The sequence below is a fragment of the Chironomus tepperi genome, unplaced genomic scaffold, assembly GCF_022539635.2.
Source record: "Chironomus tepperi strain 1889 unplaced genomic scaffold, CSIRO-AGI_Ctep_v1 contig_163, whole genome shotgun sequence".
Lineage (NCBI taxonomy): Eukaryota > Metazoa > Arthropoda > Insecta > Diptera > Chironomidae > Chironomus > Chironomus tepperi.
This window is the reverse complement of record NW_027226285.1, coordinates 67,093-92,941: the sequence shown is the minus strand read 5'-3', so window position 1 is coordinate 92,941 and position 25,849 is coordinate 67,093. Positions and strand designations below refer to the sequence as shown.

Genomic DNA, 25,849 nt, shown 5'->3' with positions numbered 1-25,849 from the left:
AGTTTTTGGAAATTTAGTTGGTTTTTGGAGTCATTTTGGAAAATTTCTGGCTTGAAGTGGAGTAACGATTATTCCTCAAATTAATCATCATTTAAAAAGACTTAAGCACAGTAATTTGTAAATTGTTGACTTTTCACTTAGGAACAGAGTAAAATACTTACCTAAGGTTCTTCAATTGCATTGGTTCTTCCCTGGATCTTAAACTAGAACCAAAACAATCATTCGAAGACGTTCAAACCTTCTATGATCTTATAATAGAACCAAAAATATCACGCGATGATGTTCAAATCTGTAAATAATATTGCATTAACAAAATTGTTCTATTTAATGGCTTTTCATGCTTACACTTACTCTATTTCCTTGTTGCTAAGATTCTTCGCACTTTTTTGTTGCTTACTTTACATTTTTAGACAATAAAACCACTTAAATTAATTAAAAATCACTAAAATTACTGAAAATGCGTTTTTTACTGAATGTCCGGATTAAAATACTCCGATCAACTTGAAGTTGGCTTTAGGTTTGTCGAAAAACTTAACGAAATAAAATTCAAATTTCAAAAAGTCGTTAACAATTATTTTAGGTCCTTTTTCGACTCAAAACTCAAAGTTTATTCAGATTTTGTGTTCTTTTGCCTGTTCCTAAGTCTTTAAATACAGTTTTATTGCATAAGGCATAGTTGTCCAAACTATGATCCTCAAAAAATGCTTGGAAACGTCATTTGTCTTATGAATGGTCATGTCTTGTGGGGTTCTAACCATGACTTACTACCAAGATGTGTCGTGGTATAAATTTAGACAGCGCTGGCTTTAAGAAACAAGAAGGTGCAATAAGAATTTTCACAAAAATCGCTCTTAACTCCAACAAAATCCAATAACCTCACTACTTCTTATTTCCATTTCTTTCATCCATTTACTATTGTGCAAACAAGCAGTTAAAGAAGAAATAAAAATAAAGAAGAATAAATCGAATGGAAAGAAGGAAGCAAAAAAAAATTTAAATCCCTCTTATTTTCTTTGTGATCCTTCACATACATCCTAAAGATGCACACATGTTGTGTACGCGCACATATGATATAAAAGTAGATTGTGGCCTTCTACAGGTAAAGGAATCCTTTTCACCTTTCATTTCTTATTACATCTTCTATTCCAATTTTGATGCTTTATGTGTATAAAAGCTTTTCTCATCCGCTGTCCCTTTTTTTTGTGTTGTATGTGCTGCGTAAAATTTCGAATAAATAAAAAAAAACTTTCCTTGATTCTTTGAGGCAAAAAGGTGTTCAGCAGAAACTTATAATCGTGCCATCGTATAAAATGAAAGGATAAATGAGTAAAGCCATCAATGCGAGAGGTAAAAAAGGAATATTTTTTAAGGAGAGAGAGATGAAAAGCTTTTTGTGCCATAAATGGATATTATAATAACAGAAATAACAATAATAAAACAAAATAACAGGTGAAGGATGTCCGTGGGGAAATTTTGTTAGAATTGCTTTAGAGGATATTGCAATTGGGTTTTGATGGAGATTGTTGAATTGGTTTTTATCCCGAACGGCATAAAATATGGATGGTTACTTAGTCGACATAAAGTAGGGATGGTCACTTAAGAGACATACAGTAGGGAAGTTCATCCCCAGTGACACAATGCGGCAAACCACATTTCATGCCGTGAAAATTAATCTAAACCAGCCGTCAAGGTGCCATTGAAACAACTTTGCGACTTTTCCGTAATATGGCAACATGGCTGTGTCTTAGCCAACACGATGTGTTGTTCGGGTCAGTTATTTGACTACTTAGTGAAGTCTTGTGTCGCTCGGTATGAATTGAATTGAAAAGAAACCAGCTCTTGCCTGAATTGACTAATCGAACGCCTAAAACTTCTATGAATTTTGAGAGTTTGGCTTCCATCCGAACAACAATGCATTATGTGTCGATTGAGTGTATCCGGGGCGCCGTGATGTAGCAATTTTCTTGTAAGCTATTGAAATGAACCAAAATTAGCCTTCACGATGCTGTCAGGGTTCCAACACGTTTTGTATCTTGCTGGGAACAAGAGTACATAGTGGTACCTGATGACCGTCTTGTGTACCTCAGGAATCTTGGAGGAAATCCATATTTTAGGATTTTTAGCCAGTATTGGAATTAAAGTGACATGTGACCTTGATATGTCATACAGTTTGATTTTTTATGGAGTGTCTGACATCCACAATTCGTTACCCAGTAGTCGTGATTCATACAAGCCCAAAAATAGAAGTGAATGTCCTCTTGCCTCATTAAAATGTTTGACTATTAAGTCATATCTTCTAGTTGTTATTTAATAACGACCAAAATGGTCAACATCATAACTTCTTGGTACTGAATTAACAATTTCATGCCGTGTTCCTAAAAATGACAACATACAGTATAAATAGCAATATAGCACGACAACCCACCAACTCGACTCTCAATCCATGACAACTTTTTAATCAAAATTCCATCAAGAATTCCACGAAATAGAATCTGACAAAATATTTACCCAAGGGGGGAAACGGAAAGCGACGGGGGCAAGCGGAAAAAACATTGCAGCTTGTTTGTACGAAGCTTAAAGAGCTTTGCCCATTAAATTGAGTGAGCAGAACAACCGATGAAGAAGAAGAAGATGTAGGTGGTAAAGCTCAATAAACAATGGAACGATGCCAGTTATTTTTAATTTAAAACGGAAAATTTAATGTACGTGGTAAGATCCATAGATAGATGTAGATGTAGATTGAAAAAAAAAGAAGCACAGTTGTATTTAATATTGTTCATTCCTTCCGGGCATCTGCAATAGCATCATCATCATCTGTTAGATACATACTTCATATTTCCTCTACTTTATACATCCATAGCTTTCCCAACAAGTAAATACATAGATAGCAAATAACAGCAAGAATTTCATGTATTCCTTCATTGTTTCCAACTTTTTATATTTTTTTTTTTGATACTTCAAAGAATTTTTCTCATTAATTCTGGCATTATTTGTTGCCCCTACCTGTTAGGTTGCTTATGCTGTGCGTTGCTTTCATGTGCACTGAATTCACTCTTATTGCTATCATTATGGCAAGCAAATAAAAAGTTTTACATTTAAATTAGAGAATATGAAAAAGTAGTGGAAATGGAGAGAAATGGAAATAATAGTTTTAATATGAATAGTTGTGGAAGAAGTAAGGAAATGGGGTTGAGCAGGAAATTATGTCGATTTGTCTGAAAATTGTGATGATTCGCTGTACATCTCTCCGGTAAACAAGTGTACCCCGGGACACACAAGTTGCCCACTAAACAAGTGTACCCCGGGACACACAAGTTGCCCACTAAACAAGTGTACCCCGGGACACACAACTTGCCTACCAAACAAGTGTACCCCGGGACACACAACTTGCCCACCAAACAAGTGTACCCCGGGACACACAACTTGCCTACCAAACAAGTGTACCCCGGGACACACAACTTGCCCACCAAACAAGTGTACCCAGGGACACACAAGCTGCCCATCAAGGAAATGTATCCCAAAATGCGTCTCAGGGTTGAAGACAGTATATCGAGTGAGGGTTCACCAAGCCAAAGCACTCAAACGTAGATCTACACAGTTTATAGTTTGATCTGAATCAGTCCTTTAACTACAATCTTACATGTTAGTCTACAAATGGAGACTGTGAGCCGCTAATCCAGTGCATATGCTTCAAAAAAGGACATTTGAGAAATTGCAGTTGCCGAGTCTCGAACCCACGACCGCTACATCGCTGGTTCAATCATCAAATCCTCAATAACAAACCCATTCCGCCACCGAGCCACTTCGACTCCCATCAGCTTTATTCAGCTTAAAGTCAGTCTCTTTAATCCACATCAACCTAATGTCACAGCTTGTAGAAAAATTCATTACATCCACAAAATGACATTTATCACCATCTAATTACTCAAATGATTAATTTTGCACAGTCATTGGAATTTTTTTACATCATTCATCACATCCAACAAAATTTATATTAATTAAAGTCGACATCCGGTGAAAGATGTGTTAAATGATTTCAATAATTTCATTAGAGATTAGCTTGGCTAGTCAACTGACATTGTCTATGCTGATTATGCTGTAATGAGAAGATGATTTCATACTTGATGCACATAAACAGCTAACTTTGAAGTTTTAATTACTTTTAATGCATGCACTGCTTCTTGAAATTTTCCAACTCGCTTTCCTCATTAAATGAAAAAAATTATTTCCGTGCCTTATTTCGGATTTTACTTTGAAGGCAAAGTCATCAGACTGAATTATTATGAGAGTTTTAATCATTACCTTGTCGATTATATTAAACAGCTTTACAGCTTTGAGTGAGCGTTATGAAGTTAAATAATGTTACAAAAGTTAAAAGCGTCAATAAAAAGCTATTAATGTGCTTGAAAACTTAGAATAATGTTAGTGTCGCAAAAGGTAGGGATCGTTCATAAATGATGTCACTTAATAGTTGAGCTTCAGAAATAAAGGATTCTGAGGACTCGAACCCAAGTTCTTCGAATATTCATTTGCTTGCTCTTACTACTGAACTATCAAAGGTTACTTGGCTATATGGTCTATATGGTAAGGTACCATATATAAATTACACATTTTGGTATACTTGTCTAGACTCCTGCACAGTCTACACAGTCGTCTAGGACACCACTATGTCGCTGTGTACTGCAAAACGTCACAATGACTTGAATCAACTTCTAACAGGCAAATAGATCACAGTTAGGTACCGTAGTGGGATTAGTGTTCATTATGTTATTTACTTGTGGGGAACCGTAGCTGATTTAGTAACCATAATGGCAGTTTTTGGTCCATTATGATAGCAAACCCTAACAGACATTGCTCATACCCGCCTAAATGAGGGTGCTCTTAGGTAAACTGAACTGAAGGGGTATTCAAGGACAAGTCTCTCGATACACACCTACTCCTACACAAGGTACACTCCCACACTATCCTTGCCCCTAAGGAAAACGCCTAAAATATGTCCTAAGAATTGGTGCATAGGGGGCAAGGTAAGAAACTGGCCTCAAGGATCGGGATTTTGGGGTTAAACTCTCCATATCTTCCTTGTTTGTAAAGGAAAATTAATACTCGCCTCAAAATAGACCTTGAATCTTGTTTATAGACAGCAAATATCAAAAAATGTCAATCTAAATCCTTAAAGTTATATCGCTATGACTTCCAAAGTTAACTTCAATATACACCTCCCCTCTTTACCCCCATCTCTTACCTCGCAATCAATTCATTAACTTATTTTTCTATACAAATGCTGAGACTTGAAGTAAACAATGACAAAGTATTACTGTAGCTTAAATCTGCCATCATTACATTAAATTCTCCAGACTCAAAGTTCCCATGGAAAAAATCTCATGAGACATCAAACTTTTTGTTGTTGTTGTTGTTGTTGCTGGAGAAATTCAATCTACTGTACATGCTGTATGGATTAGTTTTCAATTCCCTCAATGTTTACGTTGTCATTGTTTCTAAATGAAAAATGAAATTGAAAAGTTTATTTTTGGCTTTGAATTGCTTAAATTAAGGAGAAAGGATTTTTCGTTGATGCTTTATTGAGGGGGGATTTAAAAGTATTTAAAATTACTTAAAGCTTCCATCGACTTAGTCAGCATTTCATTTCGCTCGCATACATCCCAAAAAAAAAGCACTCAAATGAATTGCCATGACTGAAACAGAATGAAAAATGGAAAAGCACAAAGATGATAGATTTACTTCATTAGACGATATCACATTGCGAATATCATGAAAATGAGAATGTGTTTGTTTCCCGTGTCACCTTTTTTGGGGGTAATTTGAAGGTTTTGGGTTGTAATTTCCAGTTACATTAATTCAAGTTTTTTCCATTGAAATCTTAAAAACCGTTAAAAATTTGAATTCTACAACGCCATTGTTGATTCAAATTTTAAAAAACCGTTGAAATTTTTGAATTTTACAAAATTGTTGAAAATTTTGAATTTTACGAAACCGTTACAATTTGAACTCTACAAAACCGATTGAATCCTACAAAACCGTTCAAACTTTGAATTTCACAAAACCGATAGAATTTTTGAAATTTACAAAACCGTTGAAAATTTTGAATACGGGTGATTCTCTGGATAAGTCAAATTCGTCTAATTCGTGTCTCAAAAACTACAAAATTTGCTTCATAGAAAAATACTACTTTAACTTATTAAACAAATTAACTAATTGTTAATTTCATTATAATATTAATTATAATATCTCAATCTGTCTTTATTTTGTATTGTTAGTCTATAATTCCTGCAAAAACATAAAATCAAAAAATGAATTTTCTCACGGATTAGGAAAAAAGTTTCTCGGAATCACTAAAATTTCAATTTTTCTCTTTAATTAAGGATTTTTGCAGCGTTTAAAGAGCAACAAACGATAGTTTTAGGTGTAATACACTCGAAATATCAACTCAACCATAGTGACAAGTAGAATAAAGTGCAAAAAATTCATGTTGAAAGTCGGAATTTGATATTTTGATTCCGAGAAACCGGCATAAAAATTGAAATATTTAATTAAATAAAGCATGACGGTAAAAAATAATTGTACATAAATAAAGATCTGCACAAATCCCGTAAGTGTATATAGAGAATGGAGCTATAAAATTGCCAGATTATGAGAAAAATTGATTCAAAGTCGAAAATTTTGAAAAAATTTATCCAAAGAAACACCCATACAACAAAACCGTTAAATTTGTTTGAATTTGACATAACCGTTAAAAATTTTGAATTTTACAAAATCGTTAAAAACTGAAATTTGTGAATATTTAAAGCAGACTTGCGTCATTTCATTTCGAAAAAATTCGAAATTAGTTCGAAAATATTCGAAATTGTTTGCGAAAATTCAAAAAATATTTTACCGTTGATATAAATGTAAACAACGAAAAATATTTTTTAAAAATTATCAGTTCTTTTCATGAAATTTCATGAAGTTAAGACTCAATTTATCATTGTTATCATTGCTCATTTGAAAGAAAACAGTTACATGCATAAGAATTTGAATAAATAATGATTTTTTGTTTGTAACGTATCTTTTGAATTTAAAAATTTTCAACGGTCATTTATTTTTTAAAAATATAGTTTTCATCCCCGTTTTTTCATTCAAATAATAACGATCAACATTTGAAATGACGCTAGTCTGATTTAAAGTCAAAAATGTCAAGCCTTATTGTCACGTCATACTTGAACATCACCCTATCCAAAATGAAATATTACTTCAGATTCTTCAAGCATATGAGAATATTTTTCGATGTCAAAAATCTCCAAAAAAAAAATAAGAAAAAAAAAGTTTCTCATTCAATAATTGAAATTATATGCCATATGTTAGTGGATATATTGTGCTCATTCAATAATTTTATTTTTCCCAATTCAGCACAAAAAAAAAGAAATGTTCATTAATGGATTGACCTTTATTATTAATATTGAAAGGGAAACTTTCCCTCTCTCACATTCATTGTTGTGCTTATTCGATGGCACAGCTTACCACAAAAAAAAATCTATTCCACACATGAAAAATGAGGAAAAATCAGTAAGAATTGAGATCAATGGACACAAAGCAAACAATCATGATGGATACATAAAATCACACAGATTGTACGCATCGAGATTTATCAAATATCATTCAATTGAATGGAAATAAGAAGAAGGAAAAGGAAGAAAAATGCTTGAGTTTGGGAAAATTTTGAGTTTGGGAAGGTATGTGCTGTTTTCGGGGTCATAGGCGCATTTAAACTGTTCTTATTATCTTAAATGGTGTCACACAGACTAGATCTACCAATGATAAGGTTTGGCATGGAACTTGTCACCATATTGGCATGATACTAGCTTCATGCTTCATGTTCAGACTCTTCAGTGACCTAATCGAGTAGCACAAAGTGGAAGATGTCATTTCCCTCGACTTCCAAGCTGCCCGTCAACATGCCTTCAAGTCATTTTGAAGTTTCGTAGTCAACAGGACGACATATTGGTTCTTTAGCCATTATGTTGTCCTTATTGGTCTTAGCTAACCCTAGAACAGTGGTAGGCAGCCTATTATTTATCATGATACAGCTTGATGGTAAGCTTCGACTGAATCCGAACACGAAATACAGTTCATGACATTTCCAGCCATTTTGACCCCACACTAGTGTACCTCAGCACACAAGTTATCCACCACTGCACTTCCTATGCATTATTTCTGAATGTAATGACTTAATGACTCCCTTACATGCACAAGATCCTGCAAAAATATCCAAATAAAAACCACAAATTTATCCCCAAACATTCAATCCTCAAAGTAGACTCTTCATCAAATTCCTTACAAAAAATGCATGCCTCAACCACAAAAGTTCATGACCAATCTGACCACAGATTTCTCCCATTAATCCTCACAGAAATTGCTACAGTATAAAAAAAATCTAGAAGAATTACTAAAAGTCGAAGTTTTGTGGGCCAAACGATAATAACAATAACAATGTACAGCACAAGAATTGAGTATGGTTGGATATAAATGTGTACTGGTTGTAGTTTGAATGGCACGAATATAAACAGAAATTATTCAAATGACATTTACGTAATGTGAGGCACAATTTATCAAGATTTTCTTATTGAGATTATCATTCTCTTTTGTCTATTTCCATTTTTTTGTTGTTGCTGTTCTTGCTGCCACTACTGATGCCATTTCTGCTTCACACAATCTCTCACATAAATTTCATTTTCATCTTGAGCAGCAGCAGCAGCATTTAAAATGAAATGAGATGAAGACTTGATATAATCATGGATAAATATAAGAAGAACTGCTTCCAATTCCATTGCCATACATTACTGTATTGTTGAATGCATGTGATTGAGTGTAAGTGAAGAAATAAAAACGAAATTATCATCATCATTTGCTGATTATTCCATGCTGTAATGGCATGTGCTATTATATATGTATTGAGAAATATTCGATATGATAAATGTGGGACATAGCAAATGAATGGATGATGTAATGAAGGAAGGGATGGAAAAAAAAATTTCTTTGTGCTGCTTGTTCCTTTTGTCATGGAAATGAAAGGATATTTTTGGAAATCGGAGATTTTAAGGATGGACTGAATTATGATTGATTTTTATGTGACTTCAGTGATGCTTACTTGAATTGCTTAGGTAGAGGACAGAAACTTGACGATTTTGAGAGTCGAACCTGGAAATGTCCGAAAATTCAGCCCCAAAGCTACTTGACTTTAACTCCAGTCCAGATTCAACGAAATACAGCCTCAGACTTAAGTTGACATGGAATTCATGTGCTTTTCAGGAATCAGTTCCTTATCAGCATGTGAATTGTCAGCTGTTTATCCAATTCATCCTTTTACAATCTACTCAGTTATTGAATGTCAAATGCGCTAATAAGAACAGACAGCAACAAAAGAAGTAGAAGTTGAGTAAATAAATATTTATGGCACTTATTGAAATCCTCAAAGTAAACAAGCAGCTCAGCATAAATTCCGAGACGAAAATGCACAGCAAAAAAGCACAAACACAAGCAACGGCATTGAATTGTGCGGTCTTCAAAATGGATTTTCATAGAAATAGAATGAGAATGGAATGGCATGAAGAACTGACTGCACCTCAACATAAATGAAATGGCTTTAGCATCTACAAAACCACACTAAACGAGGCGTCAGAGATGAAAAATGAAATCCACAAATAATGGAAATGCTCTTGCATTTTTTTTGATCATTTAAATATTTATTTGAGGAACTGTATCAAATGGACTTCCGCTGTTCTATTTTGCTTGCTTCATGACTTTTTTCTCATTTTTTATCTCGTTATGTAGTTTGCTTAGCAACTTTATATTTCTTTCTGTGGGGGAATGACTGATGGCTTTCTGTAATCATGAAAATGTTTTACAATTTATTTCTCGGTAGCCACTTCAATTTTTTATGGGATGCAAATTGGATTGATGGAATTTACTCAATTTATTAATAATTTAATATCAACTTGATGTAATTTTTTGAAATGCAATCATATTAAGCTTAACCGCTGAACTTTTAATATGATTGAATGAATTTAATGGCGTATTTTTGAAAAAATTCAGCATAACAAAGCACTTTATCCGATTGGTTGGTCAGAATGCCGTTTAAGACTCTTTTAACGATTTAATACCTATGCATCGCATTACATACTTATTTACTACTTAGAAGGAGCTCAGGTTACAACAAAATGCTTTCAATTTGACTCAATTGCTGATTTTATCACCTATTTTTAACAAATTTGTGTCCACACGTTAAGCTGACACCACTGTACTGCCCCATGTAGCTTTTGTTGCTCCAGGACGTCTGTATGGCTAAGCTATTGAATTACATAGTCTTAAAACTTGTAATCATTCCTTAATTCGATAATTAATGATATTAATTTCACACAAACATTTCCTTTACAAGCATACCTGAAGTTGGCTACGAATGAAAAATTCTACTAGAAAATTTAAATTTTGATTAACCGTTACAAATAGTAATTTCTGCCTGTGTGGAATTACAATTTTTTACAGAAAATTTTCAAATTTTACAAAGCCGTTAGAATTGTAATAAACTTTTAATACGTAACGCTCTTGAAGAGGATATGGATTCGGGAATGTGAGTCGTTCTTATCAAGTCTCATTTCCCCAGCCTATAAAACAGGATCCAGGTCATTTCAGGATGGGATGGAAGGAACGTGGGGTGGTTGGGTTTTGTCCGACTCAATGTTGCGTCCATATGGCAGTCAAATTGATGTAGATTCCACTTTGTCTTGATAAAAGAGCTTTATCTGAGCTTTAATAACTCCCTGGCAAAGCTCTCTCCATTTGTATCACTCGGATATGCCCATGGATGTGAACTAAAAATGACAGAAATCAAACATTTGATTAGAACATTATAACTACCTAAATTCAAAAACATCAAAGCAATTTTCAACAAAAATTATTCATAAACTATTTACAAAGTTATTTACATAACTACAGCATTTCTATTAAGCATCCAAAAAATAATCACAATGCTGTGCCGCAACCCTTTTGACAATCAAATTATATTATTCCAAATTAAGTCCAAAATTCTTTTTCAAATTTCAATACTTTTGATCAATTTCTGTAGAAAATTTTATTGTACATGCACAGTAAGCATTCATCTGTTTGATGTTGTATTTTTGTACACAAAAGACCTAAAAGCTGATTTGATTTCGTTGTGAATTTAATTTCATAAAGCACAAAAAAAAAGTATTAAAAGTCTTTTGAAACATGAATCTGGAATATGCAGTCATCAGTAAGTTTTCTTTTGTCATGTAAGCTTGCAACAAAGTATGTTTGATGTAAATAATATGTAGCTACGGTTGCAATTGATACGCTGTAAAAGACAGACTTTGAATTGCATTTTACATTTTTGCATCAATTCATTCAACAAGATATCAAACTTTTTTTTATGCTTGCAGCTATGACAAGAGAGCTTTAAACTTTTATTAAATTTTGAAAATATTCATTCATGCACATTACCAGTTCCTCGTTAGGAGAAGAGAAAAAAATTTCATTATAAAAGTATCACAATGATTTTTTATGATACATAATTGCAGCACAAAACACATTTTTAGTTCTGATTTTGGGTTCTGAAACTTTGTTACGAATTAATTCACACATTTTCAAATTGCATTTTAATATGACAATGTGCTGTAATGTTAAGTTTTCCAATGATTGGGAACTTAAGGTTATGAATTGATACTTAATACCAAAAATACATAAATTCATAATTATACCCGAATAGCACAAATCTGTAAATTTATTCCAAATCTGGTTCCTTACCAGAATGAGTTTGACAGAGTACTGGATGTTTGAGTCATGTTAGACCTGGGGCCGAATTCACGTTGGCTTTCAAATCTTCAATTCCTCGATTTAAGGCGTTTTTCTTCATCATATTATAGATCAGTGTTGAGCAACATGTAGGCTGCGGCATACCACATTGGGCAAAAAAGTGAAAAGTATGGCAATAATTGTTTTGATATGGCTATATTATAGACACTAGTTAGTAGTATACTGGAAAAATATTTTTTCCCGCCATAAGTCCAAAGTCCACCAGATATAGCTTAAAACATTTTTTGTGTTTTTGACATATTCAAGATGTTATAACTCTTTACCAGCTAATCCAAAAATTTTCAAACTTTTTTTATTTGATAGATATAAGTAAGTGCTTTTAATTAATACCACACATGATATACTTTTGACCCACAGTGGGATCAAAAAATTGAAAAAAGTACGAAAAAATGTGATTTTTTACACTTTTTCTCTTACTGTGACCGTATGGTGTAATAATTCTTTTTTAAGTTGAACTATATTATAGATCTTATCTATATCTATAATAATTGCCTACATTGTGTATCAAAATATTGACGTCTATATGGTCAAAATCGACTTATAAGTGAAAAACTCATAGGTACGAACTCTTTAGAACCATATATATCCCACGGTGTGACCCAGCTGTTCCATTTTATTTTTTATATTGTTAGAACTTTGGTTAAGCTACTAGATAAAAAAATAAAATCAAAAAAATACCACCAACAAAATTGTCAAAAATCGACCTCAAGGGGTCTAGGGGGTACCTTGAAATTCAAACTTTTATAACTTTTGCCACTATTAATGAAATTTGATGAAAATTTTATATGATATTTATACATCCATTATCTTAATACTCATAATCGAAAAAATTGTTACACTGTGGAATTTTGTTGAATTTTGACAATTTTTGTTTTTTCATGTTTTTTAATCTATTTCATGAGGGTTAAGTGGACTGTATCTAAATTTCATAAAAAAATTTCTTTATTTATATATAGCAGATCCAATTACCTATCCAACGATACCAAATATGTAACATTAAAGTAAAATTTCTCCTAAATACAGTGAAAAGTTTGAAAAAATAGCAAAAATTTGAGGGTTTTGAAAATCTACACTTGACATATTTGCTCATAACTTTTGTAAATTTGAATTTTATGATATAAATTTGGTATTTTTAGAAAGCTTAAAGCATTTTTAAGGCAATGAAAAAATATTTAGAGATCAAGAGTTACTCAGTGCGCCGATTGGCTAAGTTCAAAATGTCATATTTTGACTACCTCTACCAGGTGCAATGAGCATCCAATTTTTATTTTTTGGTATAATTTCCATGTTTCTATACTGGAACTGAAAGCATTTAACCGTAAAGTAGTTTTTTCTTCAATTAAAAGTGCAAATTAAAAACAGCATTTTCCAAAAAAACTCACATTTTCGAGATTTTCCTATGTCTTGATTTGAACTTTTTGAGGATGAAAAAACATTTATATGGCATTTATGTTTTAATTCCAGCATAGAAACATGGAAATTATACCAAAAAATAAAATTGGATGCTCATTGCACCTGGTAGAGGTAGTCAAAATATGACATTTTGAACTTAGCCAATCGGCGCACTGAGTAACTCTTGATCTCTAAATATTTTCGTTGCCTTAAAAATGCTTTAAGCTTTCTAAAAATACCAAATTTATATCATAAAATTCAAATTTACAAAAGTTATGAGCAAATATGTCAAGTGTAGATTTTCAAAACCCTCAAATTTTTGCTATTTTTTCAAACTTTTCACTGTATTTAGGAGAAATTTTACTTTAATGTTACATATTTGGTATCGTTGGATAGGTAATTGGATCTGCTATATATAAATAAAGAAATTTTTTTATGAAATTTAGATACAGTCCACTTAACCTCATGAAATAGATTAAAAAACATGAAAAAACAAAAATTGTCAAAATTCAACAAAATTCCACAGTGTAACAATTTTTTCGATTATGAGTATTAAGATAATGGATGTATAAATATCATATAAAATTTTCATCAAATTTCATTAATAGTGGCAAAAGTTATAAAAGTTTGAATTTCAAGGTACCCCCCTAGACCCCCTTGAGGTCGATTTTTGACAATTTTGTTGGTGGTATTTTTTTGATTTTATTTTTTTATCTAGTAGCTTAACCAAAGTTCTAACAATATAAAAAATAAAATGGAACAGCTGGGTCACACCGTGGGATATATATGGTTCTAAAGAGTTCGTACCTATGAGTTTTTCACTTATAAGTCGATTTTGACCATATAGACGTCAATATTTTGATACACAATGTAGGCAATTATTATAGATATAGATAAGATCTATAATATAGTTCAACTTAAAAAAAGAATTATTACACCATACGGTCACAGTAAGAGAAAAAGTGTAAAAAATCACATTTTTTCGTACTTTTTTCAATTTTTTGATCCCACTGTGGGTCAAAAGTATATCATGTGTGGTATTAATTAAAAGCACTTACTTATATCTATCAAATAAAAAAAGTTTGAAAAATTTTGGATAAGCTGGTAATGAGTTATAACATCTTGAATATGTCAAAAACACAAAAAATGTTTTAAGCTATATCTGGTGGACTTTGGACTTATGGCGGGAAAAAATATTTTTCCAGTATACTACTAACTAGTGTCTATAATATAGCCATATCAAAACAATTATTGCCATACTTTTCACTTTTTTGCCCAATGTGCATACTAGGGTGCTCATTTGGTCGCAGCTTACCACCAAGGTGTGCCGTGACACAAAAAAAGGTTGCCCATAACTGTTTTAGATTAAATTAGTCAAGTATTGGCAAATCGGTCAAGCATTGAGATGTCTGGGCAGAGTGGAATCTTGGGTATTGAGCTATTTATAGGAAAATCTGCCAGTTGTACTATTGAATGGCCTCTGTGGCTGAGTGATTAGGCAACAAACTTTCAATAATAATCCTTTTCATGAGGTACTTGGGTTTGATTCCCACTAAATACTGTACTCTTAATCCATTATATAGAGTGCTGTTGATATGGCATGGATTCCCACATTGTTCACTGCATTACAGATTGTGTTGTTAAATCAGATGCTTACTTGTGCTTGAGACAGTAAAGCAAGATTGAGACATATTAGCAAGCCTTGTTTAATATGTATTCAGAGCTTTATGAGGTCGTGGTTCAATCAACAGCGGTAATTGAGGAGTTAAACGTCTGATTTAAGCTTTAATTGGTCCTTTCTCTAGTCTACATGTCTTGACTAAGTCAATCTTGACTAACGATCTCCTTTTTGCCTCCTTTCTACCCCTCAAATTGCTAATTCTCAAATCCTTATCCATCCAGTAATCTCACCTTGAATGTCCCCAAAAAACACAAAACTTTCAACATAAATCCGTGCACACAGATTTAATGAAGTAACAGATGGATTATTATAATAATGTTACATTATTGTTACAAATTTGAATAAAATTACAGATTTTTATTGCTGCACATAAAATTCAAAAAAAAAATTTCCGAGGAACAAAATAAAAAACTCATTTGTAAAACATTTTAATTCACATCCAGTAGAATTCATATTTAATTAAAATAAGCATATATGGTTGGATTATTGTGGGAGAAATTATAATGGAATCAAATTTGCATTCAAATGAAAATCCAGGTAGATTTTTTATTGTTGTTGCTGTAAATCGTGAAAAAAAAAGAAATAATTTTTGAATGTTGCTGTAGAAAAAGGATTAAAATTGTTATGGAGATATTAAAGCTTTAATAGCTGTTTGATGGGGTTGTGTAGATGTGATGACTAATGTTAAATCCCTGATGAACATCCCCCTTCGCACCATTAAAGAGCAATCCATGTCAATAAAATAATCAAAATTCCATCAAACTCATCTTCATTAAAATGTGTGATACAGATTGACGACCAACACTTGTGATAAATACACTCCATAAAATCATCCTACATACCAACAAATTCGATAAAAACAACTCAATTTCACTTCTAAATTCAATGCGGTTTTGGATATGCCAATAAAATCACAAAAACATTATCAGCCTTTTTTCTCATATGATTCATTTATGCGGTTTGATTTGTAGCTGAATATATATATTTTTAGGCACTCAATTTCAATTCAGGAAATTCTCTCAAAAGTTGGATATTTATATCCTCACAGTGACCTAATTAGCATGCTGACCTCACGTGTGTCATAATCCAAAAAAAGGTTAAAAATTTTGTGGTTTTTGCATCAAAATGTTGTTGTGGATTTAATTACTGTCTATTATGCTGTATGGAATGGGGGTTAGAAAGTCATCATTCAATGTGATACTTTATGACTGAAAATAGATTAAACAGACACAGAAGCAGTAAATTGTAATCTTGTCAGAAAGTAAATAGACATAATCATAATGATTATCTTCGGAATGGAAATGGAAATGGAAAATTTGATTTATTTGCTGAAAATACTTTTGTTTTTGTTCCTACATACTATGGAGGGGAAGGAGTGTCACAGCAACAAATCGTTATCATCACAGTTGACATAATTTATTTACTTTGATAAATTATGTGACAACACTTTTTCCTACCTTTTGTTGAATTTATATAAGGAGTATAATACTTTTAGTTCTACTTTTTTGAAATTTTTATAGTCGGAGTTGATAGATTTTTTATTAAGTTTTTCCTCATTTTTCATGAGCAATGAAGTTTATTGTCGCATTGTATGATTGAGTGTGGGTCTTTGTTTCTTGGAGTTTAACTGCAGGTGCATCCAGCGGTGTATTCAGGAGGAGGAAGGGTTGCGGTCAAATTGGGGTTCTTCAATTTTCTAGGATTATTCGTAATATTATCTCATACCATCACTTCCTCTCACTGTCTAAATTTTCGCGATTCATACCAAAATAATCAAACTCATTCTGGCAACGTCCTTGACTGCAAAGAAGAAAGCAGGTTGAAAATTATGAAATGGGGAATATAAAATGGGGAAGCATCCAGAAATCTTTGAAGGAGTACGATTCATACTCAAGGCTGGATTAAGATCGAAAGTATTGAAATGTGGATTGAACTGTTGTGAACTAAATAGTACAAAACGTCGAAGAGGCTTGGTGACGGCATGGTTCAGTATTTCAGTACCTAATTATTGCTATACCGATCCAGCGCTCATGAGTTCTCTTGTCCCGAATCACATGTAGTGGAAATGCGGCTCTCATCCTCCATTTGAAGGCTACAGACTGTAATGTCATTAAAAATATGGTTCTAGATCTTACTATAAACTGCAACCTTAGGTTTGAACGGAAGATTTGACGAACCCTCACTCGTCAACTGCCAATATCCAACAAATGCATATAATGAATAGCTATGGATATCAGAGGTCTAAACAGCTAAAATTTATCTTTTTAGTACCGAAGACTACCCTCTTAAAAGCGTTACATAACGTGTAAACGGTCCCTTACTTGCTTAACTCAACTCAACTCTTGCTCACCTCTAAATTCATAACATAAACAGTTTCTGACTGCCATTCCATACAAAAACAAGCAAAATATTTTTATTTTCCATTTCGAGGTTTTTGTGGATTTTGGTTTGACTCTGCCTGGTAGGTGAAAAAATAGGAATTGATGAAAAATATAAAAATTATTGAAATAACTTTTAATGCTTAGGGACGTTTCCACTCCAGCCTAAATAAAAAAAGTTGTTCCCCTCAGTAAAATAATATTTTTCAGCTCATAATATCAATGGCAACGGAAAAATGTTGTCGGCAAACATTAGTGGGTTGTGGATTGATTTTTTATTTGCTTGTCAATTTAAATCTATGTGCTGAAAAAAAAAGTTTTTTAGGTCTGCAATATTTGAACAATATTTTTTAGATTCCAAAACCGCTTCCAGGCCATTTCATCAATTATTGCTCACTCTGATATTTCCAGCCTTCCGCATCAGCATCAGCATACAAAATGCATTGGATATTCCGAACTATTATGTGAAGGGGTTGAGGATATAAAATTTGCATAAGCTACTCAGCACTTTTTTTTTATTTTCAATTCCCAAGTTAATGCTCGTTAAAATCTTTATGCATTCATGCTCTTTACTTATCGACTCTTTTTACATCCTGTGGTGGTAAAAATCAAGAAATTTTGCACTTTTTGTACAATTCAGCATGATTTAAATTATTCTTTATGTACGCATTGATATGATAATGGCTGGGATGAGTCTCAAGTGGATATTGAAAATGAATCGTTTTTTTTGTATGCTGAATGGCATTAGGATTTTATTGGGGTACGGCACAAGTTAGTGGAACTCAATTGGTGTGATTTATGGCAGGAATTGGTATTGGAAGTGCTGAGCTAGACTGTTTTGGGATTTTGTAGTCAATTGAGTCTTTAACGAGCAAGTCAAGTAGAATCAACTACATTCAAGTCAAGTTGAGTCGACTTCTCTCAAGTTAACTTGAGTTGACTTCACTCAAGTCAAGTTGAGTCAACTTCAATCAAATCAAGTTGAGTCAACTTCTCTCAAGTCAAGTTGAGTTGACTTCACTCAAGTCAAGTTGAGTTGACTTCACTCAAGTCAAGTTGAGTCAACTTCACTCAAGTCAAGTTGAGTCAACTTCACTCAAGTCAAGTTGAGTCAACTTCACTCAAGTCAAGTTGAGTCAACTTCACTCAAGTCAATTTGAGTGACTTCACTCAAGTCAAGTTAAGTCGACTTCGCTCAAGTCAAGTTGAGCTGACTTCTCTCAAATCAAGTTGAGTCGACTTCACTCAAGTCAAGTTGAGTCGACTTCACTCAAGTCAAGCTGAGTCGACTTCACTCAAGTCAAGTTGAGTCGCTTTCACTCAAGTCAAGTTAAGTAAACTTCCAAAGACAGTTCTTCTTAGTTAACAGCTGCAAGCATGACTCCGAGCACTGCATAATATCAAGTACTTTCCCAAAAAGTCAAGAATAAATTTAAAGCACAAATTACAATTTAAAGACAAAAACCAGTCGATGTGATACCACAATACAATCTCAGTAATGAATTTAAATGTTTCCCTACATACGCATATTTTTGCTTGACCACAAATTAATGCTTGAAGCATGAAAGACCATAAAAGCAACTGTGAATGATTTAATTGTTCTTTACGGAGTCTACAGGATGAAAATTTAATTTTAAACTTACCACTGAGAGAATTTGTTATTGCAAAGAAAATGTGGACAATGTCTGTAAAATACAAAGAAGTTCACTTCTGTTGGATAGATGTTGCTTCATGCCAATTGAATACAAATCAATTTTTGGTCAGACTCAATTTACTATAAATTTTTATTGGATACAAAATGAGTATTTTTGGTACAATTTTAAATAATTTTAATGCTGTGGCTTAAATGACGATAATCAGCACTACTCATAATACATGAAATCACACTTGTGCTGATGAATCAGAAGTAACTCCGTTGATTTTTGTCACAGCTGTTGCAAATGAATCGCCTCTGGCAGGCTCTTTCTTTGTTATCGATTGTGATTGGGACTTTTTGAATGACACAGACATTGCCGTGTATCTGGAATTGTAAGGTTCATCTTTATAATTACTAAGCTTTAATTTCTTGTATCATACCTTCGGGTGAGTTGTTTTGTGACTTTTGGATTCCATACGAATGTTATAAAAACTACAAATCCTTGCATGCAGTTGAAGATGGACACAATAAAGAAAATAACGGAATCACCTAACATAAATGAGCATAGTTCAACGATCCATGGAACTCCCATGACAATTGACAAGCGCAGGTATAAGAGAAATCTGAAATTAAATTTAACATGACTTGGAGCTGATCGGTTGGTGACTTGGATGTAGTAGATGGGTGGATTTTGAAGAAGAACCTCCCCACCTCCTTCCATAAGAAGGCAGGAGGGGTATTGACCCCCCAAACATATCAGCACACCCTCTTTCCCTAATCCACCCTTGGTTAGACCCTAAAGTATATCCATCTGATCATACCTAGTGCTATTATCATTAGAGTCATTACATTTTGAATGTCTTTGGCTGTTTTCTGATCTGCAGACTTTAGATGTCTCATTTTGGACACGAAAGATCTTCCATGCAGTTGTTCCATAAAATGATACATTAATAGCCAGCAACAGCGTAATTGGTCCATAGATGTATATCCATTGTACGGTGGTATTATCAGAAAGAACTGTACATGTGGTTGTACCAATGCCATTATTGTATTCAATGGCAATTAGCTCAAAATTATTGAGTGTAAAATTGATGATGGATATAAGAACTGGAATTCCAAAGCCATATCCACAATATTTTAAGAATTGGACGTTGTCTTCGGCTTTCATTCCTTGCCTGTGAAGGTGAAAAATTATTAATTAAGCTAAACTCGTCAGTCCTATGCAGGGTTCATTTTCTACGATGGTTTGATGTTAAGGCATAGCATAAATAGGTGCCGTACCCTACCACCATCGAATAGTTCAGTCTCAGAGCTAGAAGTCGACTCGACTCCATACAAAATCCGAGTCGATTTCCTGATTCTAAGTCTTCATAAATACCTGAATGTCCTGTAAATATCATAGCACATAATGTTCAACCAAAGGAAGCAACACCATATTGATGTCAAAAATGTATATCCAATTGATGAACAAGCAAATCTTGAATTTTCTACCAATTTTTCATCGTGCATTCGTATTATGATTAGCGATCCATACATAACAGTCAATGACGAGACATAAGCAATCAGACATTTTCCGTGGAGGTTCCTTAAATCCTTTATAAATCCATATACAATTAATGTTATTATCAGGAATGGCATTGACACTATCATGACTGTAATTTTTTTTATTAGTTGAGTCATTTCATGCAAAAATATTAATACTCACAATAAGGATAAGTTTCACGCAGCTTTTCAATTGAATCATCTAATCCACAAATTTGGACAGTAATTGTACCGTTTTGAATATGAAGGCAGTATTCATCCCAAGTATTGTTACTTTCCGTCCCGCTTTCATTAACCCAAATATGTCCGTTCTGTCAAAGAAATTAAGGATTATGAATAGTTTTGAGAGTCATTTAACACTCAAGTCAAGTTAAGTCGAGTTCACTCAAGTCAAGTTGAGTCGTCTTCACTCAAGTCAAGTTGAGTCGATTTCACTTAAGTCAAGTTGGATCGGTTTCACTCAGGTCAGGTTGAATCGTCTTCACTCAAGTCAAGTTGAGTCGATTTCACTCAAGTCAAGTTGAGTCGATTTCACTCAAGTCAAGTTGAGTCTATTTCACTCAAGTCAAGTTGAGTCAATTTGAGTCGATTTCACTTAAGTCAAGTTGGATCGGTTTCACTCAGGTCAGGTTGAATCGTCTTCACTCAAGTCAAGTTGAGTCGATTTCACTCAAGTCAAGTTGAGTCGATTTCACTCAAGTCAAGTTGAGTCGATTTCACTCAGGTCAGGTTGAATCGTCTTCACTCAAGTCAAGTTGAGTCGATTAAACTCAAGTCAAGTTGAGTCAACTTCAACGATTCTGTGAAGACTTACTTCTAGAAACTTAAATCCATTATGTTCCAATTCAAAAGTCTCTTTGCATGGTTTATTCTTAATTATCCTATATCCCTCAGTCAAATTCCAGGCTATTTCTCCATGTGCTGTCATATTGTAGTTCTCATCACAAATAGCGTCTTCTTCACAGCATAACCGAACACAAGCTCCATCTTCTTCACATTGTTCATATACTGGATCTTCTTTCAAATAATGATCAAGTAATATAAATGCAACAACAATGACAGGTATTGCCGTTCCAACAATAATTATCGTAGTTCTCCAGTTCATCATATTTTTGATGCTTATTGTACTGATTTAGAATAGAAACTAAACAGCATCGTTGACTTTATCATGCTTACTCTCAGTCAATTTTATGAATGATATCACACATTGCTAATCTAGAATGGGAATTTCGGGAGAAAATAAAATTAATGCTGAGATGATTCGCTGGTGACGTGTAGAGATTTTCAAATTGATATGATGGAGAACAAGTAGATAATGAAATAATTGGGCTGTGTACTGGATGAGTGATGTATTTAGGAGGATTTGAGAGATTTGATGACTCTCAGTTATGCTTTCTTGTCTCGTCTTCTCTCGTTCCTGTCCCGAGTCCCAAAAATCTTCCGGGACCGGGATTTCGGGAAAACATCCTCTCACTTGATGGTCTCCAGTTTGAACTTTATAGTTCCATACATTATTAATAAATTTGGTAGGGGTTCTTATTCTTCTAGGGGCGAAGTCACAAGGAGGGGGAGAAGTGGTTGGAAAGTAATGTTCTGAGGCTACCTCCTCCTTTTGGAAATTAGCAAGAGGGGGGTCTTCTAGCTACACCCCTGAATTTTCCAACCTCTATTTTGAAAATTCCTCTATATGCCTTTTAATGGATTCAAATATATATCTAGAATTATGAATCCCCCTCAGTTTTGCTTCCATACGAATTTAGATGACAGAATTTTGACGAAGTTGAACCTTAGTGTTGCTCATTTGAGTGAATAATCAGCGAATAATGAGTAGTTGTGTAGCTATTTATCAGGGACGTATCTTGAAATTTATGAACGAGGGGGGTGATGGGGGTCACTCTTAAGGAAATTAATAAATAACTTAGTAACTTGCTATTTTATTCAAAAATTCGTCTAAAATCTCTTAGGAATGTAAATGCACATTTTGATTACTTCTAAACAGAGCCAGAAGTCGACTCGAATTTTCCATACAATATCCTAGTCAACTTCAACCCTTCCTCTTAAGTCTAATACTTTATAACTATAATATTGCAGTCTTTAATTTATTTCATGACTGTCTCGCCAGTTTCTCTTTCAATTCATTCATAACACTCGAGTTAAAAGATGTTTCATCTAGTGCTTCATTATTGGACTCAACGACAGGTTCCTCGTTACATGGAATATCGATATCGACTAATGTTGCCGCAGACCCTCCAAATTGAACTTTTCTATTTGCCAAATTTCCTCTGGACCGAAATCTGTCGCGTTCTGTGAAGTCTTTGTATCTGAAAATTGAGAGTCCCAGATTAGTAAAGCTCAAAGTTAGCATGGATTTCAGATGGAGAAGCTGACTCTACTCAATATGAAATCAAAGCCAACTTCAAGCCATTTGCTCTTCATACCTTTTATTGAGTATCTTTATGACTCTTGGTTGATACACAAAAGTGATAAAAACAACAAGTCCTTGAAGACAGTTGAAGATTGATGCTACAAAAAGCCAAGTGCTACCAAGAGAGAATGACAATATTTCAATGATCCAGGGCAATCCCATGATGACTGACAAACGCATGTAGCATAGAAATCTGGAATAAGTAATTGTTAATCAAGTGACGTCCAATTGGCGTCCATGTGACGTTCATTTGGCGTCCATGTGACGTTCATATGGCGTCCATGTGACACTCATATGGCTTCCATGTGACGTCCAAGTGGCGTCTATGTGACTTCCAAGTAGCCTTCATGTGACATCCATGTGACTTCCATGTCAGGACCAACCTACCTTCTACGATTCTCACTAGTGTCGCCCTGTCCACAATGTATCCTGCTAGTGCTCGTCCTTCCAATTCTTGCTCTTTCCCTTCCTACACAATAGAATTTCCATGCAGTAACTCCATAAAAGATTATGTTTATTGAAATTAACAGCAAAATAGGTCCATAAATGTATATCCATTGTATAATCTTCGGATGACTGTCTTTATCAAAACTGTTGCTGATGGAGCAAGAACCATATCCAATGTTATTATTAAACCTATCCGGAATAAATCGGAAAAAGTTGAGAACGAAGACAATTGTCATGTAAATTATTGGAATTCCAAATGCATATGCACAAAATATGATGAATTGTTCCTTGGATTCACTTCGGATCTCTACCCTGTAACATAAAAATGTATGTAAATTATTGTAATTCAGACTCTTAAAGTTTATTCATACCTAAATGCCCTATAAATGTCATAGCACATAACATTCAACCAGAAGAAGCAGCATAGAAGTGATGTTAATAATGTATATCCAAGTGTAATGCAAATTATTTTATACTGTATGAGATATTCATCCGTAAGGCTGTTAACTATTAATGTAATGTACATTACTGTCAATGATGAGACATAAGCCATCAAGCATTTTCCATGTAAATTTCTCAACTCTTTTGTAAATCCATATACTATTAATGTAACTAACAGGAACGGCAGTGATGCTAGCATGACTAAGAGAAATGTAAATAATTTGTATTAAATTTAATTATTGATGACTATGCAGCAGAGCTAGAAGTCGACTCTTATTTTGTGTAGGGTTCGTTCATTATTGCTGGCTTGTAGCCTATATAATGAGGTACGGCAATAAAATGCAAGCCTGTGCATCTAAAGTGCAAAAATTGCAAGCTTTTGGTTCTTTGCTGGACCAAAATTTTGGATGAAAACTTCAACTTCAAGATCTGAGGTCAATTTCTCTCCTGGTAACAAGGTACGGCACGATACGTCACAGTGGTTAATTGGTGCCATACCAGGAATACCACTGTATCGACCCAGTGGTATACCTTTATCGTACCATCTCAGTGGTCTACCTATACCGCACCGTACCCTACCACAACCATAGAAATCAACTCCTAATTTATACTTACAATATGGATAAGTTCTGCTGATCGATTCCATTTCATTTGGGGCAAAGCAAATGTTGAACACAAATTCCTCGTCTTCGATGTCAATACAATAATGCTTCCAAGAAATTTGTTTGCCATCTTCCTCAATGTGACCATTCTAAAATGCAAAAAAAATGTCATATACAGTTAGGCTTTTTCAATATTCATGTCCAGTATGATTTACAGGACATGGGTCCCAGGATGAGACAAATTCCCATCCCGTATCCATTGCCATACACAAGCTTACCTTCAAAAACACTATTTCCTCGAAGGTCCCACGATAAACTCCATGATTACAGTCCAAACCAGACAGAACCCTGTAAGGCTGCTTCAAGTTCATCGAAAAATTAAATCCCTCAAATTCGTGAGGCTTTCCACCACAGGTTAGTTCACTATTGCAGCAGTATCTAACACACGTTTCATTTTTCTTACACGAATAATCATTTACGTCCACATAGTCCTTAAATAATATTATTGCCACTAATATAATTGGTATTGCTGTTGCTAAAACTATTGTCAGTCCTCTCCAATTCATTTTAAATAATTGTACTTATTGTACTAGATGTGAATAGAAACTGACTTTTTTTTATAGCTGTAAAATCCGCCGGACATTCAGTATAACATAGTTAATCATAATCTGTAAATAAATTTTAATAACTTATAGTAATTACGTCAGTTCTACATATAATTTGATGATAAAATGATTTTTAAATGTAAATTTTATTTTTGGGCACTGATTAATTTTATGACTTAATATTTGCTTAATATTGCCTCATACTGTGTTGATTAAATTATGCCCTTAAATAGGCATTACTAGATATACTTGTATGAAGGAATGCGAAAAAGTGAGAATACTGAGCCAAACCGACGTGACTCTGATCTTTGGGTCAGTTTTCCTCGAAGCATGTTAATCTGGTGCCGCTAATTATTCTGAATCTTATGATGTTCCTATATCAGGAGAACTAAAGGAATTTATGTCAAATCTACTTATAGAACCATTTCTAGGCCTGATCAGAGCCTGGAATTTTTGAGTCCAATTTGATGAAACTCTTTGTATCCTCCCAGACATCTCCCATTAAAATGCCTGGTTTTGTGGTCATTCACTTATGCCTCACTTCTATGCCACTGTTTGCCCTAGTAATGATTGTGAGATCGATCTTTCATGGGAATTGAACTTACAATTCTCATAATTGACTGTGCTACCAGATACCTGGACCGCTGCCTTACCACTAGAGCCATAGATGTCTTACGTGTGCACTGACAGAATCAGGTGCGTATTATGTGCCTCTACTTGTACTATTCAGTCACCCCTTTCCACCTCATAAAATTTCACGTTCCGCTCCTGGGCAGAGTCGTCCACATATGACTTAACACCCCAAATATTCCACTCA

At 33.9% G+C, this 25,849-nt stretch overlaps 2 protein-coding genes across 3 annotated transcripts in view; one reads left to right on the top strand and one right to left on the bottom strand.

The window, feature by feature from the left end:
• LOC139088517 (putative receptor-type tyrosine-protein phosphatase mosPTP-1) overlaps positions 1 to 25,849 on the top strand; it is a 140,235-nt gene that overhangs the window by 78,667 nt on the left and 35,719 nt on the right. The window lies entirely within an intron of this gene.
• The window catches only part of LOC139088499 (uncharacterized), a 31,332-nt gene continuing 24,570 nt past the window's right edge, over positions 19,088 to 25,849 (bottom strand). The window contains exons 2-13 of the mRNA XM_070637750.1: positions 24,706 to 25,095; positions 24,441 to 24,576; positions 23,756 to 24,026; positions 23,325 to 23,696; positions 22,951 to 23,130; positions 22,624 to 22,833; positions 21,327 to 21,645; positions 20,676 to 20,823; positions 20,349 to 20,622; positions 19,792 to 20,145; positions 19,411 to 19,593; positions 19,088 to 19,354 (exon numbers count right to left, since the gene is read on the bottom strand). Of these exons, the coding sequence (XP_070493851.1) occupies positions 19,216 to 19,354; positions 19,411 to 19,593; positions 19,792 to 20,145; positions 20,349 to 20,622; positions 20,676 to 20,823; positions 21,327 to 21,645; positions 22,624 to 22,833; positions 22,951 to 23,130; positions 23,325 to 23,696; positions 23,756 to 24,026; positions 24,441 to 24,576; positions 24,706 to 24,993 (2,874 nt within the window). The 5' untranslated portion in view covers positions 24,994 to 25,095 and the 3' untranslated portion in view covers positions 19,088 to 19,215. The remainder of the gene's footprint in view (positions 19,355 to 19,410; positions 19,594 to 19,791; positions 20,146 to 20,348; positions 20,623 to 20,675; positions 20,824 to 21,326; positions 21,646 to 22,623; positions 22,834 to 22,950; positions 23,131 to 23,324; positions 23,697 to 23,755; positions 24,027 to 24,440; positions 24,577 to 24,705; positions 25,096 to 25,849) is intronic.